This window comes from Bicyclus anynana, chromosome 13 (genome assembly GCF_947172395.1).
Source record: "Bicyclus anynana chromosome 13, ilBicAnyn1.1, whole genome shotgun sequence".
NCBI lineage: Eukaryota > Metazoa > Arthropoda > Insecta > Lepidoptera > Nymphalidae > Bicyclus > Bicyclus anynana.
This window is the reverse complement of record NC_069095.1, coordinates 11,799,570-11,822,141: the sequence shown is the minus strand read 5'-3', so window position 1 is coordinate 11,822,141 and position 22,572 is coordinate 11,799,570. Positions and strand designations below refer to the sequence as shown.

At 35.4% G+C, this 22,572-nt stretch overlaps 1 protein-coding gene across 4 annotated transcripts in view; it reads right to left on the bottom strand.

Moving 5' to 3' along the window:
- Positions 1–22,572, bottom strand: part of LOC112051724 (protein TANC2) — a 326,061-nt gene that overhangs the window by 24,359 nt on the left and 279,130 nt on the right. For 2 of the 4 annotated variants that reach the window (XM_052885029.1, XM_052885031.1), the window contains 2 exons: positions 12,622–13,029; positions 11,555–11,668 (listed from right to left, as the gene is read on the bottom strand). In XM_052885029.1, the coding sequence (XP_052740989.1) occupies positions 11,555–11,668; positions 12,622–13,029 (522 nt within the window). Of the gene's footprint in view, positions 1–11,554; positions 11,669–12,621; positions 13,030–16,517; positions 16,535–22,572 lie in introns of those variants that run through there. The other 2 variants (XM_052885032.1, XM_052885030.1) reach the window with 2 other exon arrangements.

Here is a 22,572-nt window from a genome sequence, read left to right as displayed (position 1 = left end):
TACATGATGTAGAAAAGGACACTGTAAAATGTCAGAGAAAAATAGACCTTCTGGTATTTGTACGTAAGTCATATTTCACTGATGTGTACGGCAATTCGAATGGAAGCTTGTCGTATCATAAAACGTTCGTAAAGATACAATCTTTACATATTTTTTATGATACCTAGAACTGAAATTATATTCATTAAGTACATAAAACATTTTTTTTATTAACTTAATAAAATAATGATAAAATAATCATTATAAGTAGTTTGCCATCGATATTTGAAGAGCTCTGAAGATTAACCTACGTCTTTATTATAGGTACGTAAGTTTCGCTTACTAAATCTTTTACGATATTCGTTTTATTTATTATTGCTGTAGGAATATGGAGATAAAATATAGCTTATAGCACTCGGGGATAGTGTAGCTTTCCAGTGAAAGAATTTGTCATATCGGTTCAGTAATTTCAGAGCCTATTCAATACAAACAAACATACATACATACATTAGTATAGAAGTATAGATTTATATAGTACGTACATCTAATAATCAATTAATCTTAATTAATTGCTATTTAAATTCGAATATTTTAGCAATAGTGATTAATTGAAAAAAATGGGCATATCCAGTGTACATTTGTTTTACGTTTCTAAGGATGTGGTAACTGGTAGGGGTCGATACAAATGCTCTCCCACGCCTCAGGAGCTAGTTCTCATAGTTATTAGTTTCCAGTGTCATTGCCGTTTCAAAATGAACAATATTTGTGCCATAGAATTGGATCATTGATCTAAAATCTAAATTAAAGTAATGAATAAATTATCATTTGTTGTGGTATATATACACTTCCAATAATTCCAATTAAATTTTTTTGTATTTCAAGTAGGTAAACTTACTACCTACAAAATTTAATAGAATCAAGTTTGTCTGTTCGTTTCGTTCGTTTATTCTGCTATCGGTCCAGTTCAGAAGTCAGAATATATATACCTACTACAAAAATCATCAAAAAAATCAGCCGTCGCTATTTTTCAATAATATCATCAATGACAATGCCTAATTGTTACTGTGAAAGAGGACATATTTGTCGTTAAGTAATAATTTATCTACCATTTAAGAAAATGCTTTATTACAGCATTGTTTGGCATAGGTCAAGGTTTTTATGATTTTATTTTAGCTAAAGAAAAGTCTTTACAAGTAGATCTAAGTAAAAACTTTCAAATTCCATAGCTGATAATGATGAAGATGATTATGAATAGAATTAATAAATGAAGGTTTCAAACATTACCTAACAAAATATATTTTATAAATTTAACCGTCAAGATTGTTATTAATAAAATAAACCGCAGTAATTAATTGCGACAGTCGTATTAACCACATTTACCAAAACTAAAGACATAAGTGAGGCCATCCGACCGGCGCATTGGCCGTGAAAACCAGCAGTGGCCCTTTCACATCGAGTTTTACGATTCAATTGCTTACAACAATTAGCCCCAGTTTCTAAATGAATGATTAAAGGGCCAAATAAATTAAAAGACCACTTACACGGATTAATTATTAATAATAACCAATCACTCATAATATACAATTTGTAGCGAATTAATTTTTCACGACTATTTTATAGTTTCAAAGATAACTTAAATCCCGAACTATCAAAAACATTGTACAATGTACATCGTAAAGATATAAAATATACATATTACAAAATGAAAGACATTGGAATTGAATCAAATAAGTAGATAAGTAAATAACTTAGTGCTGTAAATAAGTTTATGAACTTTTACTTTCACGATGTATTTTCAAAACATTGAAAAAAACATGTCTTTAAATTAAAGAAAAGAAGACATTTAACAACAAAAAGATGAGAGGCAAGGCAAAAATGTGGATATTTATGTGTTTACAATGAGGTACATTCATATTTTCTACGGTGTCATCAATCAACCTAATCAGTAACATTGATTTTAACAATACATTTTCAAGTAATTTAGTTTACCACTAAAGCGATATAATTTGAAAATTCTAGATATTATTAGTTAATTATATCCTTATCAATATTATATATCCTTCCCTATAAGGAGGGAGGTCATATAGTAGGCCTTCATAATATACTAATGATTATGATTTGTTAATTATTTAACCCACGATCATAGTTTCAGAAACTGGGCGCTAATGTTATACAACGGATGGCACTGTCAAGGCCTCCCGAGCCTCAGAATTCGATACGCCTGATGTGAATCGATGGTATTGTTCCCAAAGGTCGTAGAAAGTATCGGATTTTGTGCAACACTGTCATAATAGATTTGGGACGATAGATAAATACATGTTAATGTTTAATGTAGGTAACTTATGTTCAGTTTGCCTTGTCGAATGCCAATGAGTTAAATGTCATGGTTTAATTGTACGAGTATGTCCTTATTCTACTGGGTTGGGCCCGACAAAGGGCTGTTTAAACGTGTTCTGGAAATTTATTTAACTGGTTAAAGCTATAGTGTGTGATAGCTAAGTCTAGCATTGACATAAAACCACAATAGCTTAATGGTTAAGGTTAACGGTTGCGATCCGAGAGGGTTCGATCCCCACCCGTTGGACTCCTGTAATGTTGACTAATATTCTTCAGTCATACAAATGATTTTTTTTTAAATATTTATTTGTAACTGAAGTAAAATCATTATATTTCTTTTGCTTCCTGCCCTTTCCTTAATAAGTAATTACCAGGGTTCAGATAGGCAAACTGTTTTGAAAAAAACATTGAACAGTTTTTGTACATGACCACATTAGACTACTTAATATTTATAGCTTATAAGTAGTTTAGTGTAGTAATGTAATGAAACTGATCCATGATTTATAATAGTGATAGATAGATAGCGGCTTCATAGATTTTTAGATATAAAAAGTACCTAGACTATGTTCTACTGTAAGGTCCAATACTTTTTCCTCTAGCAAAATTTCATCCAAATAGGTTAAGCGGTTTAGCTTACATTTGCGTTTATAATGTTAGTATTTACGATTATACTAATATTATAAATGCGAAAGTAAGTCTGTCTGTCTGTTACCTTTTCATGGTTAACCGGCTGAACCGATCAAGATGAATTTTGGTATAATGGTAAATGGGACCATGGAGCAAAAAGGGTATTTTTTGACCCTAAAATAAAAATGGAAGGGGGATAATAAGAAATAGGGGTTGAGAGTTTCTATGGAAAGTCCTTCATTTTTAACCGATTTAAAAAAAGGAGGAGGTTCTCAATTCGAGTCTATTTTTCAATTCGATTATAAATAGGGGTTGACATCGGAAGCGAACGAAGTCGCGGGCGTCCGCTAGTCGATTATAACTAAGAGATGTTTGGTCCAAATTTCTATCACAGTTGAATTCTTTCTTTATATGAATTCACCTTTGACACCGTTTCTTGGTAAATTGGTAATACATTACCGATGAACATACAACGGCATACCTGTAAGAATACCGAGTATCTGCGACTTAAATTACAATAGAAGTGTTCAGTCCGAACAATATCCGGTCACTTCAAAGTTACGGGTTACAGGTCTTGTCACGTCTGTTGTCTGACGTGATCTTAAGCTCGGGTTAAAAGAAACTGGTGTTAGAGTCAACACATACGATAGGCGGTAGCGAGTTTCAAAGTTATAAACAAGAAACATTGCGGCGAGGCTTATATAAGTACATGGCTTTCTATAGCGTTTTTGGAATTCTTTACAGCAAAAGGATACAAAAGGATATCATTTAGGACCGTTAGTTGTCCGTTTGTTTGTCTGTCTTCTTGATAAGACACTTTTTATGCCACTATGCCTTGGCAAGCTGCTATGTCAAAGGCCCCATGGTTTCATATTCGAATAATTGGCATGATCTGTTTTATTTTTTCTTTCCAATACCCAATAACTATGACAAATAGTGATAATATTAACGACCTATAACAGTACCAAGTGAATAAATAAAGGAGGTGTGAAATAATTGAACTAGAAAAAGGTATTTGTTGGTGAGATTATAAAAATATGTTTGCGTAGAAACAAAAAAAAGCAAGAGTTGCTTCCTTTCCTTATTTGATCTAACAAATGACCTCCCTTGAGATCGGATCGGATTGGATTAAATACAAGACGGTAATACAACCGGACTGAAAACTGAGGGCTCTTATATTCGATGAAACACTATTTTTTTTTATTCTCTACAAGTTAGCCCTTGACTAAAATCTCACCTGATGGTAAGTGATGATGCAATCTAAGATGGAAGCGGGCTTACTTGTTAGGAGTAGGATGAAATCCACACTTCTTGTGGTTTCTACACGACGCTAAATCGCTTGGCAGTACGTCTTTGTTGGTGGGTAACTAGCCACGGCCGAAGCCTCCCACCAGCCAGCAATAAATACCTCCCTAAACAAATAAACGAATCTCCGCCCGCTCGCCTATGCAATATAACCACAACCTACAGATTTTGAATGACGCAACGTTACGTGCCATCTCGTTTCGATGGTAGTACTGCCCGCCACTACTCTGTGACCTCCCGACTTTTCCCATTGTCCCGTTATCTGGTGACGAGTGTATTAACACTTAGAGTGTGGCCAATGATCGAAACTACGTAATAAATGTCAATTGAGTCTCTATTGGTGGTCTTGTTCTTAATGTATTGCTCTAACCAATGATTATCTTATACTATAGATATGTTACTACAAAATCACCGCAAAAAGTGATCCAAATTTAGCGACTCCACTGAGCACACACATGCACAATTTTGTGTTTATTTATAGTTTTTACATTTCCTAAACACACAACTCGACATTGTAGACAATATTTAGGTATTAGGTGTTTAAATAACTTTCGTTGTTTAGTAAGCGACTAAATGAAATTAAGATAATTATGCACGTTTGTCCGCCTCAGTTTTAGATGCGCTAGTGCCTTATCTATAGTATAAAATATCGTTGGCTCTAACCGATCGTTGTGAGCGTTATTCACTGTTTTAGATACTTGAATGAAGATATCATTAAAATATAATTAGCATACATCATTACCCTTTTGTATCAAGGGTCGGATACAGAAGGCAGTACCTAACCCTTAAGATGACGTGTATTGTGTGTCTTCACTGTGGAGCTCTGCTGGTTGCTTGAGCATACAAAAGCCCCGCAACGGGAGGGATGTATTATTTTATCCTACTAATGACACTAATATTATAAAGGCGAAAATTTGTGTGTATGTGTGTAAGTATGTTTGTTTCTCTTTTACGCTGCGGCTACTGAAGCGATTTGGCTGAAATTTGGAATGGAAATAGATTAACACTTAGGCTTTTCATCCCGGAAAAATCCATGGCTCCCGCGGATTTCTGAAAAACTGAATTCCACGCGGACGAAGTCGCGGGCGTCCGCTAGTCATCTAAATATGTAGTTTAAGTACCGCTTGACGAATAAAGACGAAATTTGGCAGAGAGGTAGTGTATAGTTAGTAGATATCCGCTAAGGACGGTTTTTGCGACTGGGCCGGATTAGAGTGATTTATGATCGGACGAAGACACGGGCTTTCGATAGTAATTTGAAAGGATTTTGTATTAAAAAAAATATAAAATTACAAATGCGAAAGTGAGTTTGTTTTAGCTACTCAAATAAAATATAAATGATGATGATGTCGTCAGTCCACCTGGTGGGGGTCGGCCAACACTGCGCTTACTAGTGCGGGGTCGCCATTCTAGCACTTTGGGACCCCCAACGTCCATCGGCTCTTCGAACTATGTGCCCCGCCCATTGCCACTTCAGCTTCGCAACTCGTTGAGCTATGTCGGTGACTTTGGTTCTTCTGCGGATCTTCTCATTTTTGATTCGATCACGCAGAGATAACATAGCTCGTTCCAATAGTTTACTTATTTAAATAAGACATCTAATCTGTGTGCCTAGTGGGAGTTTTCAATATTTTCATACTGTTACTATCGCGTTGACGTAAACGAAAATTTATATGGAATTGAAACAGTTGTGCAGTAGTGCCACTAGATGGCGCTGTTCCAACTCCTTAGAAATTCGCGTTTACGTTAACGTGATAGTAACAGTATCAAACTGCCACTAGGCCCCTGAATACAATAATTATACTGTCCAGTTCAATCTAGTTGCACGATTTGAGTATTTAATCAGCTAATCTGACAAATTGTCGACCAATGGCATTGTGGGCGCAGGCCGCGGTATATTGTTAGCGGCGCGCTGTGTAGGTTTTGTCATTTCTACAATATAGAACAAGGTGAGAAACGCCTGCATGGATTGACAAGCAGATGTTGTAATTTTGCTATAGTTGATTTGTATTGTACGTTAAGTCCCTTCACACTAACTTTCCAATAGTCCCCATTTGTAAGTTCAATGTGTTATTTTTAGTTACCGGGTGTACTATTTGTGTAATTGCCTTATAGTACAATTATTAATTTGTGAGCTCAATCGTCATCAACCCATATTCGGCTCACTGCTGAGCTCGAGTCTCCTCTCAGAATGAGAGGGGTTAGGCCAATTGTCCACCACGCTGGCCCAATGCGGATTGGCAGATTTCACACACGCAGAGAATTGTAAAAATTCTCAGGTATGCAGGTTTCCTCACGATGTTTTCCTTCACCGATTGAGACACGTGATATTTAATTTCTTAAAATGCACACAACTGTAAAGTTGGAGGTGCATGCCCCGGTCCGGATTCGAACCCACACCCTCCGGAATCGGAGGCAGAGGTCATATCCACTCGGCTATCACTGCTCTCAATGTGTTATTAAAATTAGTTACCGGGTGTACTATTTGTGTAATTGCCTTATAGTACAGTCGTACAGTTATTAATTCCAGTCGGCAAAATGACAAGTGCAACTGTCACTGAAATGTCATTTTAGTGACTCGAATTAATAATCATAAGTAAGATTATTTCTATGTACGATTATTGATTGTGCCGTAATAGCCTCTGCCTCCAATTCCGGAGGGTGTGGGTTCGAATCCGGTCCGGGGCATGCACCTCCAACTTTTCAGTTGTGTGCATTTTACGAAATTAAATATTACGTGTCTCAATTGAAGGAAAAACATCGTAAGGAAACTTGCATACCAGAATTTTTTTTTAATTCTCTGCGTGTGTGAAGTCTGCCAATCCGCATTGGGCCAGCGTGGTGGGCTATTGGCCTAACCCCTCTCATTCTAAGAGGAGACTCGAGCTCAGCAGTGAGCCGAATATGGGTTGATAATGATGATGGTGATGATCATACATTTTATATGGCAACGTTTTCAATAAGTAATGTGTTGTGACATGTCGTGATGGCTTCTGACGTGTCGCATACAAAATGTATAATACCGATTCTGTTCGGATGCGTCACGACACGACACGTCAGACAAATATAATTCCGTCTTTAGGGCCACAAAGTCGTCATTCATAGATATACAAATGTCACAATACGGCAACAAAAAGCGTATAAGTTTACTCAACTAAATGTCAATCAGATATGATTGTTGCACACCACTAAACTGAGTACATCAATAAACATATATCGAGTTCGCGCTTCAATGAATAAACGATTTAAATCATTACAGGCATGCGGCATGCCGTAGCCCTCATTCGCACGAGAGTATTTTTAAGAGTGTGCAATATGTAATTTGGTGGTTACAAATGGTTCTGGATTTCAGATTCTGGAAAAGTTAGGAGCCTGATATTTGGGTAAATGATATTACAAAGTGTTAGCTTCGTTATGACTATACAAAATACACAATTTGTAAAACTTTTCTCGATAGTTTATTTTTTTTGGAAAATACATGTTTTGCTCACATTTTGCTTTCAATCTCTGGAAAAGCAAACTTATTTTCTTAATTTTTTGTTTTATATAGAAAATTAGGTATATATCTTGAACATGACCATTTTGTTTTTCGTTATGTTGTTTAATTTACTTGCAATTAGGTAAAAATGGTTTTGGCGCTGACGTCATAAAATTTGCGTCGCGCGTCAATCGCTCCGTGCTTTTCACTCACGTGAAAGTCATAATTCAGCGTCTCGTTTGCGCTTCGAATTTTATCCATATCGTACCAACGCGCTGCGCGCTCTTAACGGACACTATACTAGCGTTCAACAAATGCATTCCCAAGTATATGTTCACACGACAGCGTTTTTAAAACGCGACGCTTTTTTTCCAGCAGTTCAATTGCATTTTCAATTTTGGGCGTTGGAAATAGAACTTCATTTAACTTCATACTATATGTATATGAACGAATGAATGAATGAATGAAATATACATTATTGTACGCCAAAAAGAATAATAAGAAGCAAGAATTTAACTTAAAAACTAATGTACAATTGGTGGCCATATCGCTAATGAGCGATCTCTTCCAGACAACCGATCGAAAAAGAGAAAATTTATAGAACGATTTTTTGAAGTCGGTTAAAAAACTCTCGTGCGAATAAAGGCTTACGTCGATGTGCCACTACCAGAATGAATATATTTATCAATCAAAAAATGTATTCTCATGGCCGATATTTATCGGTGGAACGCTTTAAGGCAAACAATTTGTTGAACGTAACATTAGTGACAGGTAAGGTAAAGAACAGAACAACAACAACAATTAATAATAATTAAACTGTCTGAAGATAATCTTGTTATTAGATTTAAATTATTAAGATATCAAGTAGGTAAAATAACAAAGCCTTTATAATGTAGCCTATAGACACACAAGTAGACGTTATGAAAGCTGATAATATTATGAATGAAGTAGATCTAAGTGATGAAATTAGAATAGAATTATTAGATACAGATGAAATGGGCTTATTAATATAAGATATTACTTTGGACGGATTAATTTCAATTGATTCAACAGTTTTAACAAATGAAAGCCTTTAAGTATGAAAAAAAAATATCGATAGTATATACACAATATACAATATACATATAGAAGACAGAAGATATGAATTTTCTGTTTATAATACAGCATCTTTGTCATCAGAAAACATGAATAATGAAGGTCTCTCAAGTCATTTCACTGAGATGTGAATAGTGTGCTAACCACAGCACATAAATTAAAACATGTAATGCTAACAATAAAAATATCTTCTAATTTTAAAACGAACTTAAGATCAGATTGGACGCTATGCTCGAAAAACCTTATTATTCCAAATTGCGATATTTAACATTTTATTCCACATCTATACTAATATTATAAAGAGGAAAACTTTGTTTGTATGTTTGTTTGTTTGTTTGTAATGAATAGGCTCAAAAACTACTGGACCGATTTTAAAAATTCTTTTACCATTCGAAAGCTACATTATCCACGAGTAACATAGGCTAAATTTTATTTTGGAAAAAAATAGGGTTCCGTAAGATATTTGGGTTTTTGGGACACAAGGTGTAAAAAAGGAAAAGTAGGGGCACAGTAGGGTTGGGTAGGTTTAGGTAGGGAGAAGGGTAAGGTACGAGTAGGGAAGATGTGTACATAAGTAAAAGCGAAAGCGAAAGCATGACCGCTATCACACTAATATTTTAAAGACGAAAGTTTGTGTGTGTGTATGTTTGATCCTCCTTTACGCTGCGGCTGCTAAAGCGATTTGGATGAAATTTGGAATGGAAATAGATTTTATTCTGGATTAACACATAGGCTACTTTTCATCCCGGAAAAATCCATGGTTTCCGAGGGATTTCTAAAAAAACTAATTTTACGCGGACAAAGTCGCGGGCGTCCGCTAGTTGTTTATATTACACTACCTAAGATAAACAATGTTATATAAAGGAAATTGTGTCCTAATTCAAGACATCATCTCGATTAGTATTCTCACAGATTTAACAACAAACATATTGTATGCTAAAACATGACTAAATTGGGCTGTAAAGGACTTAGAAAGGCAACTAAAGCGTAATTTTCAAGTGGACAGGTGATCTTCGCAAGCGATAAGTTATAAATGTTACGGTTCAAGACTCGAGTCTAAAGCTTTTGCTAAGCTTATACTTCCTGGGTAATGTCAGCTATAAATGTCTCGGGGTAAGATAAGTATTAAGTATTTAAACTGAATAAATTCGTAAGTTTTTTCATGTTATTGAAAGTGAGAAATAAGTAATAAAAGAAAAAAATTATAACTGTAAGTGTTCAGAGATATTTATCTCTTAGTAATACAAAATTATATACTTAGATTTAGTTAGCTGACCATTAGTTGTTTAATTGCTGATTTAAGAGGAATCAAATATGTAGATTTATAAAGAAGTGGCTGGCTAAGTATCATTGTAAATTCAACAGATCACGAGATTATCATGTTATTAGTATTAGGTGCATGTCTTTTCAAGTCATATATTATATGAACAAAGTTGAGAATACTTAGACAGTGGCATAATTGCACACGGTACCGATTTGGCTCGTAACATAAACACTAAAGGTAATACATGGCTACTAACGGCGTACGCATTATTTAAGATTGCTTTAAGATTTATTAAAGGAAATTTGCATTGGACAAGACTGAAATCTCGAAAGGGAAAGATTACAAAACCAGGACATTTTATAACATTGTCTGTTTTATTAAGTTCAACAACATGAATAAATTAATTGATTTGCACGAAATTCAATGTATTTCATTTTATTACTGTTATGCATCTATCAAAACAAAACTAAAACAGAACCTAAGCTAGTAATATCGATAACATTAGTTTGTAGTCGACACTGTTGGCAACAAATGATGATGAAGTGAATAATGATGAAGAATAAGAATTAGATCGATAAGTAGATACTTGTTTAAGATATTAACCAAAATTAGCGCTTAACTATTGATCCCTTTCTTATTACTTTGTATCACAAAGGGCATCTCCCAAGGGCAAGGGCAGAGATTTAGCAACCTAGTTAGATCGGTAATTTTAAAGGTAATAAATTATAAAGCAATTTTTTAAAATTATTAATAGGGCAGTACTATTGTTTGTAAATGGTTTTAATAACCATCATGATTTCTTTCAAGGTATGCTGCAAGAGTTTTAATTTTTTGCTTGAATCTTTTTTATTATTAGAACAACATTTGTCCGGTTGTCATCCGAAGCTCAATTACAAATTCTCTAGTCATGCGTGGAACAATCGAAGGCTTTCTAGTGTACCGCTTGACAAGCAACTGATAAAAGTTGCCGAATCACTTTAAATCTATTGATGGCCAATTACATGGATGTGTTAACAGCTACGATGAATACATTAGCGTTCGCAGATGATACTGGTACAAGCTTCAAAAACACGCAAATTAAACACAGATGTAACATCAAACAAAAACACAACCGGTTCGAGTAAAAAAAAAGCTGTGCATCAAATAGCCGGCTGGCCAATGCATACAGGCAAAAAGATGTGCAAAAATCGAGCGGCCGTGCCCGATTGGGCTTGAAGGAATGTGGATCGAATACCGGGCAAGGTATTTGTTTAGTCCAGAATTAGAACCTTGAAATGTAATACATTGACGATGCAATGTATTGTTTGTCAGTATAAAAGTTTAAATTTAAAAGCTGTCTAATAAAACCACTCGTAAATTTTGCAACACCTGTGATATTTAGGAGAATTCATGTCAATGTTGAATCATTTAAATGTTGCACTTTAATAGGATCCGATCAACATTCCTTGTGAATATTACAAATTCCGTGCCTGCAAATTGGTTGAGCCCCTGCGGTACAGATGAGTAAGCGGACCACAACGACCTTATTTTATTGAACACGAGGCTCGGCCAAGCCGCGCTCCTGGGACCTTCCTCCGGCAATCCTGTTAAAATATTGCTATCAAAATAACGCCACCATTCAAACCTATTCTGTTCTCTAACATTCATAGGGTTATTTTCACTGGACATTGCATTATTATGTACGTAACAATAATCATAATGAAGAAAAAGGCAGTGATTCTTGAGACGGCGCGTATTGTGAGGAGGTTCCTCACTCTGGAGCCCTGACCACCGGTTTCTTGGGCACTCAAATGTCCCGCAGCGGGAGGGTGAATTTTTTTTTATAAGTTTTTAATAATGTTTTGTATTTTATACTTATATTGTTAAAAATTAAAAAAAAAAAAAGAATTAATAAATAAATGAGAGAGAAGAAATCATAATGAATACAAATGACAATTATACAAATCAACAAATCATAAAGGACAATGTTATCCACGTTTTAGAGATAGAAACGTTATGCCATTGATAATAATATCAATGGCATAACGTTTCTAAATAATTGATAATAAGTACGGTAGCGACCGAGCAAGTGTTATGTTGAATTGAAACTTGTAATTTATTAGGAAACACAGCTGTGATCGGGCTGCTTTATATTTCGACGTGAACTAGAATGATGTAATTAATGGAAATAGAAAATGAACCAGATAGCGAGATAACGCTCGACGGCCCGCCGTCTGGCAGCGTTGCAGTCTATTCGAAACCTAAACTAATAAATACGAGGCAGACAACCGGTCCCTTGCAAAACCCCTACGTACATCCGGCGGGAGCGCGTGGGCCCGGCCTATGTCACTCACAGTTATTTACGACCGGAGGCATCCTCTACGAGTATGTTCACAAAAGAATCTATTCGGAAAGTGAGAGGCTCGTGAATGAAAACAACATCAATGAAGTAAATCGCATTGCGTGTGCATTGCGTTTGCGCAACGCAATGCAAACCGGAGGCCGCCGCGGTCCCACAGGTATGCAAATGTCGAGATGTGGTGCGATAACAGCTTACCAGATAGCGGCACGTGGTTCTCGTGTGAATGGCGACTGTTCCTCTGGCCGAAAGGACTCCGCAGAGATTTGGGGCTGAGGAAGAATCTTCGCCTCGTGTGCGGCGGAGTTGGGCAACTTTGAGCAAGATTTGAGGGCTGTTTGGGCGGTTTCGGCAGCCGCAGAGGCGACTGCCACTCCGGAGCTTGTTGTGGCGACGGCGTGTATCTTTCCATGACTTGTCTCCTGCCTTGGCTCTTTCTGGCGCATATGGGGCACGCTTCGTTTCTGAACATGCAGGAGTAGCACCGTTCATGACCGCACGTATCAATTAGCTTTCTCTTTTTGCCCTTATCAAAGGGCATGTTACAACTTGGACAGGTTGTGCCTCCCGTTTCGCTGTCCAGCAGTTGTCGCAACGCTGCCAAATCTGAAACAAAAATAAATACACATCAGCTTCTCGTTTACGTAAAACATGAAGACATTGATGATACATTAAAAGCAGTTGTTGCATTTTGCATGATCGATTTATTAAAACGTCAATACCCTTGTATTTAACTTGTGGAATATAATTACACAATTCATTTTATGCGAGAATGTAGTACCGGCAATTACATATAAATGAACACGTTGAATTAAATGTAGGTGAGTTAAGGTTGGTCAGCATAAGTAAAGGACTTGTAATTTATGTCTGGAATCTGCAAGATATACCTATATTGTACAAGTCAATGACGTCGGTAGTGTTTAATTAATTCTGATTTATAAGTGCGCCTGTTTCCAAAAATGTTTCATAAAAAGATTTATATAAACAGTTTAAATTAAGCGATTCGTTAATCAACTGCCTTTGAGCGTGGTAATTAAATTCCGATGTCGCCAAGTCGAAAAACACAATGTTACTTTCTCTGTCACACAGTAAGCTACTAGTCATTTAGCCGTCGACAAATGACACTGCGAAAAGATTGACCGTCGTACGCGAATATTTTAAAGTCCACAGGTCCTTTTAAGTGCATTTAATCTTTTTTTAACCATACAGTACCTATCACTGTATTGACGCTCGCATAAAATAAGATTTTACTACCCGCATTATGGGAGCTAAAATTTAATATTTTGCGCCTGGTGAACTTCATGTAAACAAAGTTGATCGTCGAAGTCTCTGAACTTGTTTTATTTGCCCGAAGCGAGCTTTCATTTTCTGACCTTTATGTAGATACTCCTTTTACACGCGCATTAATCTGAGATAATAAAACACACGGCAGAGGTTCGTGTACATAATTATGATATTAATCAAGGAGGCAAGATTGATCAAGTTATAAAATCTGATGGCTGTAATTATTACAAAAACAAATAATTAAAATGTTACCCATTGTTTAAAATTATCTGGCCTTTCGACGCGATGCAAAACTGTTATGCAGAATGAATAAGTTTACACACTTGTGTTACAAAATTATTACATGATCACTTAAAATAATCTATAAATTCTGAAAAAAAATCTATTATAATAAATTTATCTATAAATTCTGAAAAAGATTATACAAAAGTAGATAAATGAAACTGTTTATTTTAAAATTTAAAATGTTATGATTATGTAGAGTTCTTTTTATTTCTCAGTGACAATTAACAAGAGTTCGGTTAAATCTTTGGATACATTTCAGATATGTATTTAATTACTTAACTACAATATTTATGCTATTGTTATAATTATTGCTATAAGCAGTAAGACCGCCTTTTACATATACTTCTACAACATTTTCTTCTATTTTCTTTGTTATTGTTTTTCTTGTGTGAAATAAAGTATATATAAATAAATAACTAACCCGCTGTTCGTTTTATTTAATGTTTTTTTTCCTTACTTAACACTTATTCCAAAGTTCGTTGTTTCGTGCGTTAACAAGAAAATCAAATTATAGAATTCGATCACTACCATCGTGCTATAATAATCCGCTCGTTTATGATCGAACTGTTAATTATATGAACGAATCTGAAACCCAAAGATCTCTACAATATGATTGTCATTATTTCTTGTTAAAACGCATAAACACGTCTGCATACTTTTTGTTGATTAATTATCATTATCATTATCCACTCTTAAGAATCGTTTATCGAGCACCTCAAAAGTCTACGGTCCATTTCCAAAATACTAAGTACCAGTTAATGTAACTTAATAACTGGTATTTGGTGGAATTAAACTTTGCGACTCAAAATTAACTATGTCACCACACTTAAGAGCTGTATTTTATTATGTTATCGTGTTTTCTTCATATATCCGTATAATTTAATGATATTACCCAAAATTACCGCTAACTTTTGTTATAATTATTGTCATTACAGCTTTCAAGAGATTAAGAAATTTTTGTCATTACAATATTGACATTCTTACAACACAATTTGGTTATGAATTTTCTTTCCCGATATTTGACATCTTTTTCTTAAAGTGAATCGCGGAAAAGTCCAAAATATCTTTTATTTTCAAAGTTCAAAGTTCATTTACAAGCACTTTTGAAACGTCAAGTTTGACTAGAGTCTTTGACAAGGTTCGAAAGACAGATTCTGCTTAGAAGAGTCGGCAATAAAATCAACAATTGATCTTTTTAAAATATCGTCCTTTACAATATTTATTATCTATACTAATATTATAAAGCTGAAGGGTTCATTTGTTTGTTTGATTGATTGAACGCGCTAATCTCAGGAACTACTGGTCCGATTTGAAAAATTCTTTCAGTGTTTGATAGCCCATTTATCGAGGAAGGCTATAGGCTATATATTATCCCCATATTCCTACGGGAACGGGAACGACGCGGGTAAAACCGCGCGGCGTCAGCTAGTCTTAACATAATCGTAAAATAATTATGTCTACTTCTTGTGAGAAGATTAAAGCCGATCTCACCCTTCAAGTAGTAAATAATTAGATGATAAAATCCATCAGATTTTAGATCATTTTAGTACAATTACAATACCAGTCCGAAATAACTCAGCCATCATCAATCCCTCTAAGATCTTGAATAATAATAGGACTCTCCAGGAAGATGACTGTAACTATCTCTTTCAAACGCCCTAAAGATAGAAAGAGAGGTGTAATTTCGTCTGTAATGGGATAGCATGCGAATATTGCGGGCGTCTGGCTCGGCAGACGATGAATCATAGTACGTCTGAAGGTAACAAATCACTGAGGGAATCTTCGATGCGATCCAGTTTTGGGCTAATTAGAAGTCTCTAATTTATCTTCTAGTTAACTCCATTTTTAAACAACATCAGAACAATAAGGTTTGTAATAGACACGAATCTATATTTATTTAAGACTAGCTGACGTCCGCGACTTTGTCCGCGTGAAATTAAGTTTTTCATGAATCCCGAGGGAACAATTGATTTTTTCCGGGATCAAAAGTTGCTTATGTGTCAATTCAGAGTAAAATCTATTTCCCTTCCATATTTCAGCTGAATCGCTTCAGTAGCCGCAGCACAAAGGAGGAACATACATACACTCAAACTTTGTATTTACTCGTATATACGAGTGATGATAAAGTTTTGTTTATTTATAAGCTTAAACGATCTTTTAGGTCCAATTTGTTTAAATTAAAAAAAATGTGTTGGATAGTCCACTTATCGAAGAAGGCTTAGGATAACCAACATCACGCTACGACCATAAGCAGAGCAGCAATAAAAATATAATTATTTATATCACATCCTCTACTTGCTGATAAGTGGGTTACAGGTAATATTTATTTATTTTTTCAGACTAATATTCGTCATAGACTTGGTTGCTTGCCCAATTTTTACCTTGTATGATTAAAAAAGCATTAACGCATAAGCTCTTCTAAGGTTATTGCGGTGGGTATAAAGAAAGATATAGCTGGAACCAAAACCGTCAGTTAGCGTTTAGGAGTCAATTGTTTAGTAATGATTTAGACAATGTGAACTCACTAATATGTTGAGACCTCTACGATCTGGTACCTAGGGCAGAAAAAAATCATACATCAGAAAATGTACTGCTTGTTTCTTTGTGTTATCTATATTATCACCAGCCTATTTTTATTGGCCAAAATAAGGGCCTATGCTTCTTTTCAGGAAAGGGGGAAGAACTGTTTCAATTGCTGTTTCTGTACCAATTCACGTCTTTCTCTCTCTCTCTCTCTAACACGATACTATAGAATGAGAAAGATAAACGTAAATTCGAAACTCGCAATTGCGAGTTATGCAAAACATCGTTACAGAATAGCCCTCCAGATGTTAATGACAAATTGGAACTAGCGGCGGAAAGAAAGTCATACTAATACTTCAAACCCTTTTTTAACGTGGGGATGGGAAAATCTTCACACCTTTTCTCCACGAGGATGCGAGGTCTTATTGGACTCTAACCGAAAACCCCACGGTGTTTTATATCGTCACCTGATTGACGGACAACGGGGACGCTTTCGCATAAAACCGCGATCATTATTTCATAGCCTGACCCAGTACTCGAACCTAGAACCTCATGATCTCAGACCAATTATAGAAGGACCAGTATTGCACCCAAACTCACGAACAAAATTGTCTGACATTTTCTGAGGAAAGCGAGCTTAGTTTTGGTATATATCATAAACTTAACTGAGTTTTTGTCCGTTTTTACACCACTAAACTACACAAAAAGGTATCTTTAGGGAGCTCTTTAATCGACAAACACGAACTATGAAACTTCGATACTATAGCGACAGTTTTTATAATCGCTTTAGATCATTGATCATATACTTTGACAGAAAAGTAACGTCTAGCGAGGCAGGTCCTAATTGGTATGAGCTCATGATCCAAAGTCGCAAAGCACAGTTGATTGAGTTGACCCAATCAGTGGCATATAAGACAATTTTACAACCAGATTAAATTAAATACTCTCTGATTTTAGTTCACCTAAGTTTTAAGCTATTGAGGTGTACATATTTAAGATAGGTTGCGGAGTTCTCATCATTTCGATATAACGCGTTCTATGTTATCAGATCTGAATAGATTTAGTTATCAGCGAGGCATCGACCACGTTTAGCGGCGAAACATAACTCAGTTACACCAGTAAATACCAACTCAGGGTCACAGGTCAGGTATCTTACTGACATTGGCTTTTATGACCTAGATATTAAATTCTTGCTATATTTTGTACAACGTTAGCATATTTAAGTATTTAGTGACAACCATGCGACCAATGTTATTGTCATCAAAAGCCCTGATAGCCCAGTGGATATGGCCTCTGTCTCCGATTCCGGAGGGTGTGGGTTCGAATCCGGTCCGGGGTATGCACCTCCAAATTTTCAGTTGTGTGCATTTTAAGAAATTAAATATCACGTGTCTTAATCGGTGAAGGAAAAATCGTGAGGAAACCTGCATACCAGAGAATTATCTTAATTCTCTGCGTGTGTGAAGTCTGCCAATCCGCATTGGGCCAGCGTGGTGGACTAGTGGCCTAACCCTTCTCATTCTGAGAGGAGACTCGAGCTTAGCAGTTAGCCGAATATGGGTTGATGACGACGATGCGACCAATGTCTCGTGAAAAGAAATTGCGTTAATACGAAATAGATGTGACAGGGACAACTGCGATGCCATTGGACGAAATATTGTCTATTTTTCTTCACTAGGTCGAATGTTAGCACTAGCTAAATACCTACCAGTAGATACAATTAGCTTGTGTTTTAAGTAAGCCCACCGCGCATACCATTGCGCCACGGAGGTCGTAAAATATTCTACATGTTATGTATCTACGTAGGTACGTCCATACATTTGAAGTCGATTATAAAACGCAATTGTTCATTTGTAGACTCATTAAAACTAAAATTTAATGGGTCTATTATATTAATTACTAGCGGACGCCCGCGACTTCGTCTGCGTAAAACTTGATGTAAACTTTCAACTACCCCTACCCTACCCTACCATACCATACCCTACTCCACCCCTACCCTACCCCCACCCCGTTTTCTAATTATTATTAATATGAACTTTATACAATAACAAAAGCTCAAATTGTTTTTGAGTTAGAAAAACAATTTTAGAAAAAGAAAAAGGCTTTTTTTATGGTTTTTCCGACAATTATTCGAATTTTTCTCGCCGTAAAAACCATCCTAGAACTTCAACGAAAATTTAAAAAAAAGAATTGGCCAAATTGGTCCAGGCGTTGTTGAGTTATGCGCTTACCAACGCATTTTGCGATTCATTTTTATATTATAGATTAACAATAGCGTACTTTATAGCACATTAAACAGTGGTACCAACATACAGTATGATGGCTATGATCGTGTGCGGTCCATACGCTAACTACACAGACACCTGCGGCTCCCACTCCCAATTACCCACCAATCAGATGCAAACACTTTATGAGTCGCGCCGCGGAACAGTTTATGTTCGTTGCTACATACAATGAGTGTATACCAATCATACAGATATTTCATTTATTCATGAATTATATTTTAACACTAAAAATATCTAAAAGTATCACTTCAACTAAACTAGAAGGCTTTGCTAGTTCGAGCTCAGCACTTTTGTGCATTAGGTATGATATAGGTATTGGTAGCCTATTACCTGTGGAGTCACTGAGGCTTAAAGTAATGATAGTATAATCATATGCGGTCAATACGCAAACTTTTTATACTAGAGTTTTACTGGCACTAGATGTCACTAGGCGGACAAATGTGGAAAATTGTCCTAATTTTCCACATTTGTCCTTAACAAAACTTAAACAAATAATATAATTGCGTATTCAGGGAGTATAAAAATTATATATATATATAAATATATATTGGAATTAAAGACAAAATTGTGCATATGTGCGCACAGTTGATTCGCTTTTGGATTACTTTTTGCGATGATTTCGTGGGGGCGTAACTTATCTATAGTATAAAATGATCATTGACGCTAACTAAACAGACACCTGCGGGCGTAAACTCCCAATTACCCATCAATCGAATGCAAACAGTTTATATATATTATGTGTCTAACAATCATACAGATATTATCATACATTCATTAACTTCATTCTTTCATTCATTCATTTCATTAGACTACCAGGCATCGCGTAAATTCGCTGCATAGTAGATATCCCTTGAGTATCGAAAACGTATGCGGGTTTTGATTCTTAACTAATTCGCACAGCAGATATTTGGATGTCCCACCAGTTTTTGTTTCCTACTATTTCAATCAAATCAAATAAAGCGTCCATTTACTTTCTAGGCTGTACTGCTTATAGCTTTTAGAAACATCATTGATTACTACCAGAAGTGATTGCAAACAAGCCCAAACCTAATGATGATGATGACATTGCCCAGTTGTTAACAATTGCCTACGAATACGAAAAATGCGTTTGTTATTTATTTGATGTTCATTATATTCAGTAGCTAACTTCTGGCCGGCACAACTGTAGAATAGTTAAACGGTGTAAACGGGGGAATGCCCGATTGCGCGTCCGGCGCGTTTCACATTCGCACTCAGCGGTTATCGTAAATCCCAACTTAATTTCAATCGTGGCCTCGCGATCGTGATCACGTTTGGAATAAGCGAAACGCGCGCATATCTTAACGCATACATGACAAAGGCTGAATAAAATATAGGCGTCTTATAAGAAGCCAATTAAAAGCTCCTCGCTGCTATATTCCTAAACTAAGGCCACGGGTTGTAAAGTTAGACGCAAAGCTTTGCTAGAAGCGTTAGCGTTGAGCTTTAAAAAAATAGTTAGTTCTGGAAGTACTTCAACTGACACTTTACCCTTGAATAGGCCTAGAAAGCGCGTTACGTGATAATTATATTTTCGTATTTTTTACATATTGCTATCTCTTTCTTTGCGAATGGATGACAAAGAGAGCGATATTTTATTTGTTATTGACCGACAATATTTCTCGTCACGTGACGTCACATGCTAGGCGTGTACACTGTACAGCTCGTGCGGATTGACTTGACACCTGGGTCGAATTATGTTTGTACTGTGTTTGTTTGGTAGCCAGGTTTCAAGTTAATGCACATGAGTTATACCTATGTTCTGTGGCAGTTTTAGATAATAGTGTGCTAACGTAGAGTAGGTACATTTCTATATCTGATTAGTTTTTCTCGGAGTTATAAATCCAAGTACACAAATACACAGTTTATTGATATGTAATGTTTTGTATGCATATGTGCAAAACTTTTTTGAATTCCAATAAATTCTATTCCTTCTATATTGTAAGAGAATTAGCAATTACTTTATAACGTACGTCTAAATAAGAGCTTCCAAAACTTTTTTTTTGTAATACATATAATTTTTATAAAATTATATGTACATGTCTACCTGATGTTTATGTCATAAAGTATGCTATATTTTCTATTGTGTATTGGTTTTTTATTTTTTATAATTCGTCATGTTAGTCAATCAGTGCTATTTCCTATTATCTAGAAGATTAATATGAATAGAAGATCTTAATCGTAGTTTTGATGATCTGTGGCTGTCTTATTTCATATAAATAAATGATTGATATTTTGCGGTTTGCTTATAAGAGTTAAATAAAATATAAAACAACGGTTTTGCATTAGACACATACAATTTTAATAACAATTGAATATAATATAATAATTGATGATTTGTAATACGTAATCTAATAACAGAAGTGGAAAAAACTTATTTTTTAAGCAAAGCTTTCTGAAGACATACTAAAATGGCAATCTTTTTAACTAAATAGTTTAAGGAATATAATTCAAAATGGTAACACTGGTGCTCATTATGCAATACAAATTATATTAGAAATCTTTTTTTGAAACAAATCTATACTAATATTATAAAGCTGAAGAGTTTGTTTGTTTGTTTGACTGAACGCGCTAATCTCAGGAACTACTGGTCCGATTTGAAAAAATCTTTCAGTGTTAGATAGCACATTTATCGAGGAAGGCTATAAGCTATATATTATCCCCGTATTCCTACGGGAACGGGAACCACGCGGGTGAAACCGCGCGGCTTCAGCTAGTTTTAGTATAAATCATTAATTATTTGATTTGATTCTAATTTTCATTGATATTGATTCATTCGTAGCCTACTGATTTAGTTTAGCTTTTTCAAATTGCAAGGAATGAAAGATGGGTGCCGAATGCCCTATCACGTTGCTTCTTTGCACATTCTCGACCGATCTTTAGCGCGAATTTGAACTGCATTTTGATCGCAGATCGTGATCACATTTTAATGGGTTCGAGACAATGTGGAATGTTAAGTTCCACGGTATTATATTACCGGCATAAACCGCTGTACATAAAATAATACAAAAAAAATATATGACTGCTTTTGACTTCATTGAGTTTAGTTTCTTTGGGCCAATACTACCACTGTATAGAATAACGAGTGCAAAAAAGTTTTTGACTTACAAACTTTCGAGTTTGGACACTTTGGGTCTGGTGCTTTGGGCCAATGTAAAAGTTAAGTAGAACCACGGATTACCATTTACCTAAACCATTTACATAAAACCTTTTTTAAATTATTATAATTTACTAGAAGTCAGGAATACATTTATTCTATACCCTTTTAAAGCCTATTTTAAAGTAGGTACATTTTAACGATAGTAAAATCTATGTATGAATATGCTGATTTGCTGCCACTGCTTGTTGAAAATTAATTTTAAAATTACTCAAAATAAATATCAATCGTCCTTATTTTTATTTTACCACCGTCACCACAACAATTATTTTAATACAGTGTTGACAATGTAATTAATTCAGAATACAGAAAACACTAGAAGCCACATACGCAAAGTGACAACACAGCATACACAAAGTGACAAATTGCTTGATCGTGAAATTACACCAAAAAAGAGTAGTTTCAACGGCTTTATTCCTACGCGCGATTACACCTGTTTTCTGTATTCTAAGGTAATCAATTATTAAATTAATAAACTTGCAAGTATGTTTATAGCTGCAAAAGCTCATAAAATATAAATTAACAATTACTGAGCTAGTCCAAGAGAAAACGGAACCAGTTGGTATTGTCCATGCACAAAGTCAATCAATATTCACA